This window comes from Ahaetulla prasina, chromosome 7, assembly GCF_028640845.1.
Source record: "Ahaetulla prasina isolate Xishuangbanna chromosome 7, ASM2864084v1, whole genome shotgun sequence".
Classification (NCBI taxonomy): domain Eukaryota; kingdom Metazoa; phylum Chordata; class Lepidosauria; order Squamata; family Colubridae; genus Ahaetulla; species Ahaetulla prasina.
The window spans coordinates 51,766,819-51,783,248 of record NC_080545.1 but is presented as its reverse complement, the minus strand read 5'-3'; the positions used below and the strand labels follow the sequence as shown (position 1 = coordinate 51,783,248).

Sequence of the window (16,430 nt, the reverse complement as noted above, 5' to 3'; positions counted from 1 at the left end):
GCGCATCAGATTCCCCGTGGAGAGACACGAAAAAAGGTCGGCAGGAGCGAGAGCTGGGGACCGAGCGAAGAAAAACGTAGGTTGGAAAAGAGAAGGGCCCGTCACTCGGCGTTCGTTCCCAGTTTAAAGATCACTTTCTAATTTTCAAAGCGTGACACGGGAAAAAGCAAAAGCGTTTCGGCCTGTTTACTGGGAACCTTGGCAACCATGGCAGTGCGCGTGCGCGCGTCCCCCAGCAAGGACGATGAGACGCAGGTCGAAAATTCTGCCATTAAATAAAACCAAAACAAACCAGCCTGCAAGCGCCTCATTTTAGGTGTAAGGTGCCTATTTCGCCCTTCGCTCTCCTGACTTTGTACGGCTGTTAAGAGTTATTTCACAGAAACAAGCTGGATTAGCTGGGTGAACTCACGTAAGAAGGAAGCGTTTGCCTCTGGACACAGAGCGTGTTTTCGGCGTGCAAGGCATTTTGTCTGATAGGTAATTGCCCTGGTGCAGGGAAATCGAGCTTTGTCCCTATCCGCGAAAGCTTCACTTTTGCTTAGTTCGCTAGGAAATCTGCCTCCTCTCTGCAGACAGCTGATCAGTTCTGCCTGTTCCTCTTTTGAAACAGGCACTCTGCAAAATGAATCTTAGGAAAATTCTACACAGTATATTTGTATTGTTCTCTATACTACCTTTTCCTACCATCCACACACATATCTCTTCCCAAAATCCCAAAAGCTTCAACCAAAAACTATCTACTATTGACCTCACCCCATTCCTAAGTGGTCTGTAAGGGGCCTGCATAAGAGCACAAACGTGCCTACCGTTCCTGTCCTATTGTTTTCCTTCGTTATATCCAATTAATATAGTTATTACATACTCATACTCTTATATATGCTTATATATTGTATAATTATTTCATGCTTATGCTTATATATACTGTGTGACAAAAATAAATTAAAAAAAAATCTGCTTAGGTAAAAATATGAATATTATTGCTTATTATGTCTATAATCTTTAAAGAGGAATTTTCAACATACCTAGGTGTGAACATAGCATCTGCCTGGTTTTCTTTAAAAGAGCCACATCTTTTGCTACTACCATATGGTGGCTGCAGATACTGTAGTCTTTTCTAAAATTGAAATAATATTTGAATTAGTATGAAGTCTAGTTGATCATCTATCTCTGATTGAATTGTCAATTTTCTGTAGATATTGTACCTGTAAGTATTTTATTGTATGACTTTTAAGAGCAAAACCTTGTAATATATTATTTCTCAATTAGTTATCTTTAGGGCCACTGATATGCAAGATTTGTTTAAATTACTGTAGGAAGCTTCTTGTGATGAGATTAGAAAATGACATTTGAAATTATTCGTTGTAATAAATTCTGCTCAATGCTTTTGAACAGAATTTAAGTTTAATAGAAAATATATTTAAAGTGAAAGAAATACCTCTTTTATTTTGTTGAAACCCTTCTTATAGAATCTGATCATCCCTCTCTAGTCAATTTTATAATTTTCCTTTTCAGCTCCATTTTAAGTTAGAAACAGTTCAGATGGACTTGGAGGTTAAAGGAATTTCTGCATCTCCAAAAGGACAATCTGATCTACTGATCTCTCAGGTACTTTTAAAATTAACTTTACAAAATTAAAAAATGAATGTTCATTTTGAAACACACACACATACACACACACCAAAATCACTGTACCTTGTGACCAGAAACATATATGCATCTATTAACTAGAGAAACAATCCTGTACATAATTGAAACCTGGTTTTGCGTGTATGTGTATGTGAGAGTTCACTTTCTAATAAACAAAGTGTGTCCGGGTTTGGAGCATGGCAAACCATGCATGCATGAGGTGGGGCTGATGGAGTGACTAGGAGTGTTGCTTCGGACATAGCCAGATATGAGACTTTGTGAGATTGGGCCAAGGGATCAATTGGGATTTCTGCTTGCTTATCTTCCACCCTGTAGTTTAGCAGAAATCTTGCCTAAATTCTGTGACTGACAGTATCTTCTCATTTCATCAGGTTAGGTAGAATGGGGAATACTCCAAGTTCCTTACCTTAAATGTTTCCATTTAGTGAGATCTAGGAAGTGCACCTTCTCTGTAGCAGACCCTGCTCTATGGAATACCTTCCTACTGAGATCTGGTAAGAACCCCTCTCCTAGCCCTTCAGGGGGCCTTGAAGAGCTCAAGCTTTGGGGTAGAGTGAGGGTGAAGCCCAGTGAAGTTGACTGTTGATGTGTGGAGGAATATATTATTTGGGCCCCGGACGTTTCCATGATAGGTTTATTTTAGAATGTTTTGCTGTTGTTTCTTTTGTTTATAGGCCACCCAAAGTTATGTTGCATAAGATGGACAGCTACATAAATTTTCTAAATGAATAAAATAATTTAGAGATTATTTTTATTAGCTAGAGGAATAATGTGTAATTTTTAAATTGGAAATGTTGAGTAATATTTCAGAAAAAACAGACCTGGAGTTGTTTTAAACATCTTTCTGAAGAGCACATCATAGATCTATTCTTCCAGTTAAATTTAGGAAATTTTAAATTTAAATTTTCCAGTTAGGAAAGTGGAGAAAATGACAGATGTTTGCGAAGTGAAAGCAAAAAAGATTCATATTCCCAAACAGATCTTTAGTTTAGTTCTAGTAGTATTGGTATTTTAGTATTTATTAGATTTTTATACCGCCCTTCTCCCGAAGGACTCAGGGCGGTTCACAGCCATAATAAAAACGATGACAATATACAGATAAAAACAAGGATTAAAAAACTTATTATATGATTGGCAAAAATTTAAAACAGTATACTGTTAAAACCCCCCTAAAATTTATATCAAATATGAATATTAAAATTAAACTCTTTAAAATTATAAAATTTAAAATTACTAAACCAGTCCTGCGTGAATAAACAGATACGTCTTCAGCTCGCGGCGAAAGGTCCGAAGGTCAGGTAGTTGACGCAATCCGGGGGGAAGTTCGTTCCAGAGGGTAGGAGCCTCCACAGAGAAGGACCTTCCCCTGGGGGCCGCCAGCCGACATTGCTTGGCGGACGGCACCCTGAGAAGCCCCTCTCTATGTGAGCGTATGGGTCGGTGGGAGGTGTTCGGTTATAAATAAAATTATATTTCTCCATTTTTACAAGTATTCTGTTTCTTTTAGATATATGATTGTTTTCCAATAGCTACTATTTTGTTGTACTGTATCTGCATCCTTAGGGCACACCATTTATAGTTTATATAATCTATATAGTTTATGTAATATAATCTGCAGTAATTTAATTGAAGTTTCTGTCTTGCCGTCTATTTCTTGCTTCTGTTATAGGAAAGCCAGTGTTTCATTACAAAAACAACAGTTGTTTTTTTGTTTGAAATGGTCCTAGTGATGTTTCAACAGATTATGTAAGAAACATTTTTCTGTTCTAAGCTTTCTGATTGGAATAGAATAGAATAGAAAAATAGAGCATCTTCCTGTACTTGTTCCATGTACTTGTTCAACTATCTGCTTGAAAGGAGAAGTTGATATGTTTTCCCCCAAATAATTGGAAAGAAACATATATATATATATATATATATATATATATATATGTAGATCTTTGGTTATTCGGGTTTTCTCCCGCGTAAAATTGGAAGTGTCTTGGCGACGTTTCGACGAAGTCTCATTCGTCATCTTCAGGCTTCAGCTTCGTGCTTCTGGGAGCAATGTGTGACTGCAGCTGTTTCTTCCTTTTTAACTGCTAGTGGGGGTTTGAACTGATTGGGTGGGAGCTTGGCTGCGCTCTGATTGGCTGGGGTTTTTTTGTGCTCTGATTGGCTGGGGGTGTGTCCTGTTTGGGTGGGGGCTCGGTTGTGCTCAGTTTAGTTTGAGTTGCAGAGGGATTTGAGCTGGTAAGCTGCATGGCTTTTGTTTGGCTTCATGTTCGTGGTCGTGCTACATCTTCATAGTGGGTGTCAGTCTGCTGCATGTATGGATTGGAGGGGTTTGAAATGGCTAATGTTGCAGCTGAGGTCTGGCTTCTGGTCCTTGGTCGTGCTTCATGATCAGTGTGGGTTTGGGTCTGCTTTCTGGGTGGATGTGCGGTGGTGACATCCTGTGTGGACGTCATGAGTGTGGGTCTGGTGTCATTCCTCTTGTTAGGGACACGTTTGTCAATAAGGGCAGGTTTCAAATGGCTGGTAGGCGGGAGGTATCATCTCGTTTGTTCATGCTGTGTGGGCGTTTTCTATCTCGATGGCTTCTCTGATTATTCTGTTGTTAAAGTGTTCAGTTTTGGCGATAGTTCTGGTCTTTTTAAAGTCAATATCGTGTCCTGTGGCTTTAAGGTGTTGGACCAGGGAAGAAGTTGGTTCCTCTTTTTTGACTGAGTTCTTGTGTTCTTCAATGCGTGCACTTATTCTTCTGTTGGTTTGTCCAATGTATGTGGTGGGGCAGGCGGTGCACGGGATTTCATATACTCCTTGATTTTCTAACTCAATTTTGTCTTTGGGGTTTCTTAAGATGGTGGATATTTTTTGGTTTGTGCAGAATGTTGTCTTGATGTTGTGTTTGTGGAGGATCTTGCTGATTCTGTCTGGTGCCTTTTATATATGGGAGGAGGCCTGTGCCGTTTTCTTGTTCTCTGTCTTGGATTTTAGTAGGGGGTTCTTTTTGGATTAGTTTGATAATCTTATTTCTCTGGAATCCTGCCCTTATTGACAAACGTGTCCCTAACAAGAGGAATGACACCAGACCCACACTCACGAGGTCCACACAGGATGTCACCACCACACATCCACCCAGAAAGCAGATCCAAACCCACACTGATCATGAAGCACGACCAAGGACCAGAAGCCAGACCGCAGCTGCAACATTAACCATTTCAAACCCCTCCAATCCATACATGCAGCAGACTGACACCCACTATGAAGATGTAGCACGACCACGAACACGAAGCCAAACAACAGCTATGCAGCTCACCAGCTCAAATCCCCCTGCAGCTCAGACTAATCTGAGCACAACCAAGCCCCCACCCAAAAAGGACACACCCCCAGCCAATCAGAGCACCAAAAAAACCCCATCCAATCAGAGCACAGCCAAGCTCCCACCCAATCAGTTCAAACCCCCACTAGCAGTTAAAAAGGAAGAAACAGCTGCAGTCACACATTGCTCCCAGAAGCACGAAGCTGAAGCCTGAAGATGACGAATGAGACTTCGTCGAACGTCGCCAAGACACTTCCAATTTTACGGGAGAAAACCCGAATAACCAAAGATCTACATACAAACACCCACGAAAACTTCAGAAAACAAATATATATATATATATATATATATATATATATATATATATATATATATATATATATATATATATATAATCAATTTCCAATACGTAAGAAAATATCATGAAGTAGTAAAAGGAGGAGGAAGGTTACCCTATCCAATGGATAGTTATGCTACCTGCCAGGGCTCTGGATACCATACTTCAGAACAAAATTAAATTATCTTAATTTTTGTTTAGCTATTTAAAAAGAATCTATCAGAGTTTGGTATAAGATGGGTGGTTATGTAAATGTTTGAAATAAATAAATACAAATTTTCTATAGATAAATTTGTTACTCCATAAAGTACCACAGAACTGGCCAAAACACTTTTAAAATCCTAGCTTTCATTCCCTTGGATTTCCCAGAGTTAAACTACTATATAGTAAATTTATTATTCTTATTGTATTTCTTTGTTTCTTTTAATAAATGATTCTTATTTATGTTTACACTTTCATTGAGTATGGAGGAACATGAAAATAAACAAATAAGCAAAAGCTTTGTACTCTTTTTTTCAGGGTTGGAGGCCAAACACAAGGTTAAGCCGTGGTCCTCGACCAGCAGAGTAAGGATTTCCTTTTTTAAAAAATTTCTATGCAAATATGATAGTATAATAGAGTACTAATATGAAACAAATCAAACAGCTCAAGAAACACTTTTTCCCTTAAAATGTTGCAGATCTAGGAATGTCACATTTTGTTTGGCAGACAGCTGAATGTCCTATGTTCTGATATAAAATCATAATTATGCTTTATAAATCTTGTCAAATATTTCACTGATGGAATTGCTGAATGGTAAGTGGTAATGTCAGATTCAGAAATTGTACAGCTTCATTAAAGGTTTCAATGGTTCTGTGTTTTAAAATGTTTAAGCAGACACTGAAATTTCAGTATTTTTAACTCTAATGTCGCATTGTTCATTTGCTAATATTAATTTGAAGTAGCAGATTTCAAAGGGAGATTAGCAAAACTTAGCATTCCTTTCTTCTGTATTCATGAAGTTCCAATGCTGTCTAGATACAATTGTTTGAAAAGTAAAAGTGATTAATATTAGAATTCCTGAAATATATTTTTACTTTTATATCTCATCTTTCTTCTAGTAACAAAGCAGCATACACAGTATTGTTACTTGCCCATCTATTTTTAGCTAGTCATATTGATGTATTTTTTTTTTCTTTTTCTTGGTTTATTTTATTTTTTATTATTTTACTTTTGCTTTGTTTAAATTCTTTTTGATTTCTTCATTTTTTATTGTTGTAAGCCATGTAGAATAGCCCTGTAGTGAGATGGGCAGCAAAATTATATTTATTTATTTTATTAATAATAATAATTTTACTTATTTTGTAATATAGATCATTAATGTTCATAAATTAAGAAATAATGCTCAGGTTTAGGAGCAACAGAGTATAATGTTTAGTTCTATAGAATAAAATACTATTATTTTAGAGTTTTGTATGGAAAGTTTATAAATATATTTGCATATGTGTAAACAATTTTGCACAAACCTACGTAAATATATTGATCAGAAATATATTTAAAGATGTTTGGGAAAGTTTTGGGTGGGACTAAGAGTTTTATGTATGCAATATAGGGGTATATTGTTCCTGTTGATGTTTGCATCAAGTGTTGGCATCTTTCAAATTCTGTGCTAGAGAATTTAGGAAAATTGCAAAGGTATTCTACCTTGATTTCTAATTAATATTATACATTAGTAATTCTCCATTTTAAGATTGTTATTAATTGATAATCTCAGTCTGTTTCACATGGATCTATCTAATGCTACAAATTAATTGTGTTCTATGTGTTTCTTTCTTAATTAAGTTCAGAAAGACCTCACATATGAGATGGATATTTTTTGTATTCAAATGATATAAATGGAAGGTGGTTTGTATGATAATAAACAACCTTTCTGCTATCGATTAATTGTGAGAAATAATAAAAATGGATGATTTTGACTTGCTGTTTTTTAATGGATTTTTTTAAAAAATTCTCAAGTATTATTTTGTTTGCTTCCTTAAAAAAAATGGTCTGCTTTTTTTCTTTAATCCATTTTTAAAAATCAGCAACCTTACTTTGAAGGAAAAAGATGTGTGACATCTAAAAATCAGGGAAATATTATCATTTTAAATTTCTAATTCTCCATAGGGTGCCATGTCTTGACTTGGGAAAGTTGGGTGATTCAGAAGATGAGGTAATAGCTATTTGGTTTTTCTTTAAAATTATTAAAAATATGCAAATACTAAATGTGGCAGTTGTTAGAATGCAAATACTAGAACAGAAATGAAAACAGTTCTCATGGTCTACCTTAGCTTTTATTTGTTTTTCATTTGCTAATTTTCCTTGATTTATATCAATTTTTAAAAGAAATTTATCTGCAGCTATATTTATCAGTTGGTCATTTAATAAGTGAACATCTCATTTTATTTTATCATCTTATTGTTAACTTACAAAAGCCTAGACAAGTGTATAGTAAGTACTATGCATTCTGAGAACAAAGCAGCTGTCAATAATGGCAATTTGGATATTAAGATTAGATTTATCCAGAGTATGAAAAAATAATTGCTAAGTATAATAAGGCCTAATTTAGGCCAAATTGGCAATTGTACTACCATGACTGCTTGTTTTCACCTTAATTTCATAGTGATGGCCAAATCTGGTTGTAGGTTCTACCTTGGCTTACTTTCTCTAATAAGCAACCAAGTCAGATGATCATTTAAAAGTTTTATCAGAGGGCTCCCCCTATGAAAAGGAGGACCTTGAAAAATAACTTATATTTACTTTTTATAGTTAGCACAACAAAGAACTTCTAAGTAAAAGTTGATTGGTTCAGAAATAATAATTTGTCCAGTTACAACATAGAAATTAAAGTATCCAATAATATGTGAGCATAGCAATAGAAAAGAACATTAAAGTATTAAAAAAGTAAAACGTTAGCATGGGAAAACACATTATGAGTCATATAGAGTCCATTGTGAAAAAATACAATTTCAGCTAAATTGAAACTTCTTAACATGCTCAGTTGAAAAAAAAAAGCCTTTTGTTATTCAGCCTGAGAAAGTTCTTATTTTGAGGTTAGTTTTCAGCAAGTTGGTTGCTAAGGGAAAACTTCAGCATTCCATTCTTACAAAGTTATGCTCCAAATGTAAACTAAATTAAAGAAGGTAAACTTATACCGTGTTTCCCAGAAAATAAGACCCTGTCTTATATTTTTTTGAACCCTGAAATAAGCGCTTGGTTTATTGCCATGCACTCAAAAAGTGCTCCATGGCTTAGGGCCCGGGTACTTACGGGACCGCCTGCTGTTTCCACATGCCTCCCACCGACCCGTACGCTCTCACAGAGAGGGTCTTCTCAGGGTGCCGTCCGCCAAGCAGTGTCGGCTGGCGGCCCCCAGGGGAAGGTCCTTCTCTGTGGGAGCACCTACCCTCTGGAACGAACTTCCCCCCGGTTTACGCCAATTGCCTGACCTTCGGACCTTTCGCCGGGAACTGAAAGCTTATTTATTTATCCAAGCGGGACTGGCCTGATTTTTAAATTCTAAATTTTAAATTTTTAATTTTTAATTGTAATTTTACTGGGCATTTTATATGGTCAATTGGACGGTTTTAATTTCGGCCTTTTATTGAATAAGCTTTTTAATTGTTATTTTAATATGTATATTAATTGTTTTAAATGAAGGCTGTACACCGCCCTGAGTCCTTCGGGAGAAGGGTGGTATAAAAGTTTAATTAATAAATAAATAATAAATAAATAAATAAAAAAGTCCGATTAGGCTTATTATCAGGGGATGTCTTATTTTGGGGAAAATGGTATTAGTTTAGCAGTGTAACAGTACTACAAAACCCATAGTTCAAGTATTAGTCCAATTAATGTGGACTACAATAGGCAGCATATAAATTTAATACATTATTAATTATTTAACATTTTCCAATCATTGCTAAGATATTCTTTATACAGGTATTCCTCAATTTACGACCACAATTGAGCTTAACATTTCTGTTGCTTAAGTGAGACATTTGTTAAGTGAGTTTTGCTCATTTTATGACTTTTTTTGCCACAATTGTTAAATGAATCACTGCAGTTGTTAAGTTAGTAACATGGTTGTTAAGTGACTATTGGCTTCCCCATTGATATTGAAGGTTACAGAAGGTGACCACATGACCCAGGACACAGCAACCATTATTATTTATTTATTTATTTATTTATTTATTTAATCATATTTTTATACCGCCCTATCTCCCAAGGGACTCAGGGCGGTTTACAGCCAAGTAAAACATAAATATAAATACAAGTTAAAACCCCAATTTAAAAAACTTATTAAATACGGCCGAATATTAAAACCACAATAAAATAGTAAAACCCCATTAAAACCAAATTTAAAATTTAAAATTCTAGTCCAGTCCTGCGCAGATAAAAAGATGTGTCTTAAGCTCGCGGCGAAAGGTTCGAAGGTCAGGAAGTTGGCGAAGTCCTGGGGGAAGTTCGTTCCAGAGGGTGGGAGCCCCCACAGAAAAGGCCCTTCCCCTGGGCGTCGCCAGCCGGCACTGCCTGGCTGACGGCACCCTGAGGAGTCCCTCCCTGTGAGAGCGTACGGGTCGGTGGGAGGCAATCGGTGGCAGTAGACGGTCCCATAAGTATCCCAGCCCAATGCCATGGAGCGCTTTGAAGATAGTTACCAAAACCTTGAAGCGCACCCAAAAGGCCACAGGTAGCTAATGCAGTCTGCGCAGGAGAGGTGTCACATGGGAGCCACGAGGGGCTCCCTCTATCACCCGCGCAGCCGCATTCTGGACCAACTGGAGCCTCCGGGTGCTCTTCAAGGGGAGCCCCATGTAGAGAGCATTGCAGTAATCCAGATGAGATGTCACAAGAGCATGAGTGACCGTGCATAGGGCATCCCGGTCTAGAAAGGGGCGCAACTGGCGAACCAGGCGAACCTGGTAAAAAGCTCTCCTGGAGACGGCCGTCAAGTGGTCTTCAAAAGACAGCCGTCCATCCAGGAGAACGCCCAAGTTACGCACCCTCTCCATTGGGGCCAATGTCTCGCCCCCAACAGTCAGCCGCGGCTGCAGCTGACTGTACCGGGGTGCCGGCATCCACAGCCACTCTGTCTTGGAGGGATTGAGCTTGAGCCTGTTTCTCCCCATCCAGACCCGTACGGCTTCCAGACACCGGGACAGCACTTCGATAGCTTCGTTGGGGTGGCCCGGTATGGAAAAGTACAGCTGAGTATCATCAGCATACAGTTGGTACCTCACACCGAAACCACTGATGATCTCACCCAGCGGCTTCATATAGATGTTGAACAGGAGGGGTGAGAGAATCGACCCCTGCGGCACCCCACAAGTGAGGCGCCTTGGGGTCGACCTCTGCCCTCCCATCAACACCGTCTGCGACTGATCAGAGAGATAGGAGGAGAACCACCGATAAACGGTGCCTCCCACTCCCAATCCCTCCAACCGGTGCAGCAAGATACCATGGTCGATGGTATCAAAAGCCGCTGAGAGGTCTAATAGGACCAAGGCAGAGGAATAACCCCTATCCCTGGCCCTCCAGAGATCATCAACCAACACGACCAAAGCCGTCTCAGTGCTGTAACCGGGCCGGAAGCCGGACTGGAACGGGTCTAGATAGACAGTTTCATCCAGGTACCGAGGTAATTGACATGCCATCACACTCTCTACAACCTTCGCCGCAAAGCGAAGGTTGGAGACCGGACGATAATTACCTAATACAGCTGGGTATCATCAGCGTACAGTTGGTACCTCACACGAAACCACTGATGACCTCACCCAGCGGCTTCATATAGATGTTGAACAGGAGGGGTGAGAGAATCGACCCCTGCGGCACCCCACAAGTGAGGCGCCTTGGGGTCGACCTCTGCCCTCCCATCAACACCGTCTGCGACTGATCAGAGAGATAGGAGGAGAACCACCGATAAACGGTGCCTCCCACTCCCAATCCCTCCAACCGGTGCAGCAAGATACCATGGTCGATGGTATCAAAAGCCGCTGAGAGGTCTAATAGGACCACGGCAGAGGAATAACCCCTATCCCTGGCCCTCCAGAGATCATCAACCAACACGACCAAAGCCGTCTCAGTGCTGTAACCGGGCCGGAAGCCGGACTGGAACGGGTCTAGATAGACAGTTTCATCCAGGTACCGAGGTAATTGACATGCCATCACACTCTCTACAACCTTCGCCGCAAAGCGAAGGTTGGAGACCGGACGATAATTACCTAATACAGCTGAGTCCAGGGAAGGCTTCTTGAGGAGAGGTCTCACCACCGCCTCTTTCAAGGCGGCGGAAAGAACCCCTCCAACAAGGAAGCATTCGTAATCCCCTGGAGCCAGCCTCGTGTCACCTCCTGCGTGGCCAGTACCAACCAGGAGGGGCACGGGTCCAGTAAACATGTGGTGGCGTTCAACCTCCCCAGCAACCTGTCCATTATAAATATGAATCAGTTGCCAAGTGTCTGAATTTTGATCATCTGACCATGAAGATTCTGCAAAGGTCATGTTACAAATCACTTTTTCTAACGGTCACTAAATGAACTATTGTAAGTCAAGGAATACCTGTTTCTGGCATTTTAGTTATCTGTGTATCTATTCGACCTGGCACACAAGCCCATAATATAACTCCTAGCTTTCATCTTGGTTTTAAGTCAAAGTAAAGGGAATTAAAAACAAAGAAAAACCAAATAATTCTTTAATTTCAGAGTTAATTAGTTACAATTACCTGGTGTTCATTAGATATGTCTGATTTGTTATTAAATTCTTTACACATAAAAAGAATACCGATGAGTAGCAAATCTGTGGAAGAAAATTCTCTAAATTATTTGCCTATCTGTAGTGGTGCTGGGTTACTAGGAACTGTTTTCATCATCTTAATAATCTGAACTTTCTGAATTTTTTAGACAAGTTGATTTGATTACATGTCTGTGGAGATTCTCAGTTGTCTATGTCACGGTTGTCCCAAAGGTGCTTTTCAAAAGGCAAGTGGACTTTTAGTTTTTTCTTGAAAATGTTTTGCTTCTCATCCAAGAACCTTCAGAACTGAAGAAGCTTCTTGGATGAGAAACAAAACATTTTCAAGAAAAAACTAAGAAAGTCCAGTTTATTTGATTACAGTTAAATAAATCCTTTTTATGTTTTAGGATGGAGATAATGGCTCACTATACAATGCTGTGCGACCTCACACTGTCCCTCCACATCTATCTTCATCTTTTAGGAGGGGCACTCAATTACAAAGTACTCACACACAATATCATAACACAGAACAGGTAAGTTGACTTTTTGAAGGAAGTATTTTCAAGCATAACTCTTCCAGAAACAAATCTCATCTAAACGTGTGAAACTCAACTGAATCAGTATAGTTAAAATTATTAGCATTTTTTAGGAAAGATAATATTCAACAGAGTTACATGATCACAGAATAATGCATAAATTTTAATTTCTTCAGAATTCCTAAGCAGATGAGATAGTAAAAATTAGAAAATACTGTGAGAAAAAAGATCATTATGTGATTTGTCATGACCTTAAGTTAAATAGGATAGATTCAATTTGTGCTCTATTTGGTGTTCTTAAACTTCAAATTTTTGAGTCATAATGACAGTATAAGCATTTTGTGTATTGGAGTATCTAATTTGTTTATTTTGAAATACCAGTTACCATTCTTCGTCATTTTTATTAGTGAAAATAACTGAAATGTACTGATTTTAAAAAAAAACACCTTGATTTTTAAATAATAATTTGGATAGTGTGATCTTAGTTATTGTTCTACATATGTCCCCATCCAGATCTTCATCCAGTATGGAGTTTTATTTATACTATGGATGTATTACATTATTCACTTTCAGAATCCTATTTTGAAACTCTGTCTGCCATAAAAAGTATCAAGCCTCTTACAAGCATGGTTAATAGAGGCCATTATTTGAAAGACCCATTTACTATGATAATATATCTGGGTGAACAGGCAGAGTGAAAATGGTTCACAAATTACTTCTCCTAGATTACTAGATTTTGATACCAGAATTTAAAAATGGAAATCTTGCTACCTGCTAATTCTGAATTACAGCTAGATGTTAGAATTCCATTTTGCCCTATAGTTCTGTTATTCTTATCTAGAAATACTTTTCCCTGTATAATAGGGCTTGCTTTTAAATACAAATATAGGATTGCTAATTAATATTGCTAATACTAGAAATTAAGATATTCTGATTTTTTTCTTAATTATTAAAACATATCACATTTTGTTAATTAGTTTAAATTATGAATTTTTAAAGAAGAGAGTACTGTAAATATATTTTTTCCCCTTTTTACTGTATAGGTAGCAAGGAGACCTGACCTGAAGAAAATTGAGGTAAATAATTTAAGAAGTAAACGAATCACATTTTAAAATAACAAATATGGACTTTTTTGTAATTATGGCGATGATACGTCTATATTCTTGACCGGGATGCCTTATGCATGGTCACTCATGCCCTTGTCACTTCCCGCTTGGACTATTGCAATGCTCTCTACATGGGGCTGCCCTTGAAGTGCACCCGGAGGCTGCAACTAGTCCAGAATGCAGCTGCGCGGGTAATAGTGGGGGCAACTCGTTGCTCCCATGTAACACCAATCCTGCGCAGCTTGCACTGGCTTCCTGTGGTCTTTCGGGTGCGCTTCAAGATTTTGGTTACCACCTTTAAAGCGCTCCATGGCTTAGGACCCGGGTACTTACGGGACCGCCTGCTGTTACCTTGTGCCTCCCACCGACCCGTACGCTCACACAGAGAGGGCCTTCTCAGGGTGCCGTCCGCCAAGCAATGTTGGCTGGTGGCCCCCAGGGGAAGGGCCTTCTCTGTTGGAGCTCCTACGCTCTGGAATGAACTTCCCCCTGGTTTACGTCAATTGCCTGATCTTCGGACCTTTCGCCGTGAGCTGAAAACGCACCTATTTATTCAAGCGGGACTGGATTGAAATTTTATTGGGGTATTTATGTTTTAAGATTTTAAATGGTTTTAAAATTTCGGCCACATTATAATATTTCTTTTTAACCTCTTTTTAATGTTTATATATTGAATTTTTACTTGGCTGTACACCGCCCTGAGTCCTCCGGGAGAAGGGCGGTATAAAAATCGAAATAAATAAATAAATAAATAAATTTGTTCTACTCTGAAACAAATCCTATTAGTAAAAAATATAACTTTACATTTTCAATTTTTTTTGCTTTAGATTTGCAGTTACATCTAGCATCTCTGCAAATCTGAACAATCTTGAGATGGACAATTGATAAATATTTAAATGTTATGTTTAATTGATTCAGATATTATGCCATTATTACTGTTCTGATTATTGATTTACAGCTTTCTTCAAAGGAGCAAAAAACAATACCAGAAAACTTGCCACTCCCAACAGACATGTATAAGCTGAAATATCAGCAATATGAAACAGAAATGAAAGAGGGTTATAAGCAGTATTCTCAGAGAGCTGCGAAAAAGAAAATAAATAATAAGCTGTTTCATGAACTTCCAGGCAAGATAGCAGAAAAAAAGGTAACATTCATATATTACCCCAGCAAAGCAACTCTATCTAAGATACTGTAGGGAGATTAGCTTCACTAAAGCAAGTGTAGTGCATAAGGTATAATAAGAACAATCTAGAAGATAGTGAATCGATTTTTGTTATGGACTAATATAGGTGTTAAGTCTCCCCCCTCCCCAAATTCTGCTTTTTCCAACATCTGCCTATTCAACTACTTTTTTCCCCTTTGAAGCTCATTGTATTTCCGTCTTGGTTTTATAGTTCCATGTTCCATTTCTTTGCATTTTAATTTGGATATAGTTGCCTGGCTAATTTGCTGTTTTCATTTTTGCCCTTGGTGATTTGTGAGTTTGCTCTGATAAGGATTTGGCTTGGTCTTCTAGAATGGTCACAGTTTCCCAGTTGAAACTATGGTTAAGTCTGTCCACATCTTATGAAATTAAAAAGTTTTTAGCATGCCTTCTGACTGGTAATTGGTGTTCATTGATGCGTTCTGCCAGTCTTCTGCCTGTTTGTCTTACAAAGAGATTGTTGCAGTTATTACACTGTACATTGTAGATTACTCCTGTTATTTCTTATGAGGCTACTGGGTCTTTTGGTTTACTTGGAATGTTTTGAAGGGCTTTAGTTGGCTTGTGTGCTACGCTGATTCCATGTGGTTGTAGTAATTTCTTAGGTATGTGAACATTCAGCAATTCCTTTAAGGTCAGAGTTAACATTAATATGTTTTGCATAATGGGTTTCGATTTATTTTAGTAGAAACAGCTGCTTTATGCAAGATTTATAAATGTCTCAATGTCTCAGTATTTATATTCTTTCGAATTTTTCAAAAATTCAAGAGAAGTTAGATATAGGAAATATGTTTAGGTTACTTCCTGTGCACATTTTAGGAGCAAGGAATTAACATGAAATAAATAGTAGTGATAACACTCACTGGAATCACCAATTTCATCCAAATATTATGTTTTGTTTCCATATAGGATTTACAACCAGAAAAACAAAGACTGGATGAATTTACAGTTCTTGATGAGAAAGCCCTTTTACAGCAAGGTTATACAAACAAACCATATACTATGCAGCACAGTATAAGAAAATTTGATGTTGTAAGTTTAGTAGGCTAAATTAAAGTGCTAGAAAATTAGCATGTATTGTTATAGCTAAGCAATGTAAATAAATAAAATTAACCCAATATAACTTGGTATAGTGCCCTTCTAGCTTAAATACATAGATAGATACATAGATTTTTTATTGTGCAAAGATGAAATAGAGCCAGTCTGGTCTACTGCTTAAGGCTCCAAGCTAGAAAATGGAATATTGTCAGTTCTAGTACCATTTTAACCATGAATGCCAGGTGGGTGACTTTGGGCCAGTCACTCTCTCTCTCTCTCACCTCAAAGGATTGTTGTTGTAGGGAAATTAGGAGGAGGAAGATATATTGGATATTTGTCTGCTTGAATTATTTTAAAAATAATAAATGTGGGATGCAAATAAATAACATGGTACTCCTATTGAAACTATGTTCAGTTCTTACTATTTTTATTTTCTATTAGGAATTTAAACAAAACATTATTTAAACAATTTGAAACTCTGAGTTGTATATCAAGGTGGCTT

General features: G+C 37.9%; 1 protein-coding gene across 4 annotated transcripts in view; it reads left to right on the top strand.

Annotated features, from left to right (window-relative positions):
• CAPS2 (calcyphosine 2) overlaps positions 1-16,430 on the top strand; it is a 38,249-nt gene continuing 21,819 nt past the window's right edge. Inside the window, exons 1-8 of one of the 4 annotated variants that reach the window (XM_058191616.1) lie at positions 1-76; positions 1,516-1,608; positions 5,811-5,857; positions 7,437-7,482; positions 12,449-12,574; positions 13,621-13,653; positions 14,642-14,830; positions 15,800-15,922. In XM_058191616.1, coding sequence (XP_058047599.1) covers positions 1,543-1,608; positions 5,811-5,857; positions 7,437-7,482; positions 12,449-12,574; positions 13,621-13,653; positions 14,642-14,830; positions 15,800-15,922 — 630 coding nt within the window. In that variant the 5' untranslated portion in view covers positions 1-76; positions 1,516-1,542. Of the gene's footprint in view, positions 77-138; positions 481-1,515; positions 1,609-5,810; positions 5,858-7,436; positions 7,483-12,448; positions 12,575-13,620; positions 13,654-14,641; positions 14,831-15,799; positions 15,923-16,430 lie in introns of those variants that run through there. The other 3 variants (XM_058191617.1, XM_058191614.1, XM_058191618.1) reach the window with 3 other exon arrangements.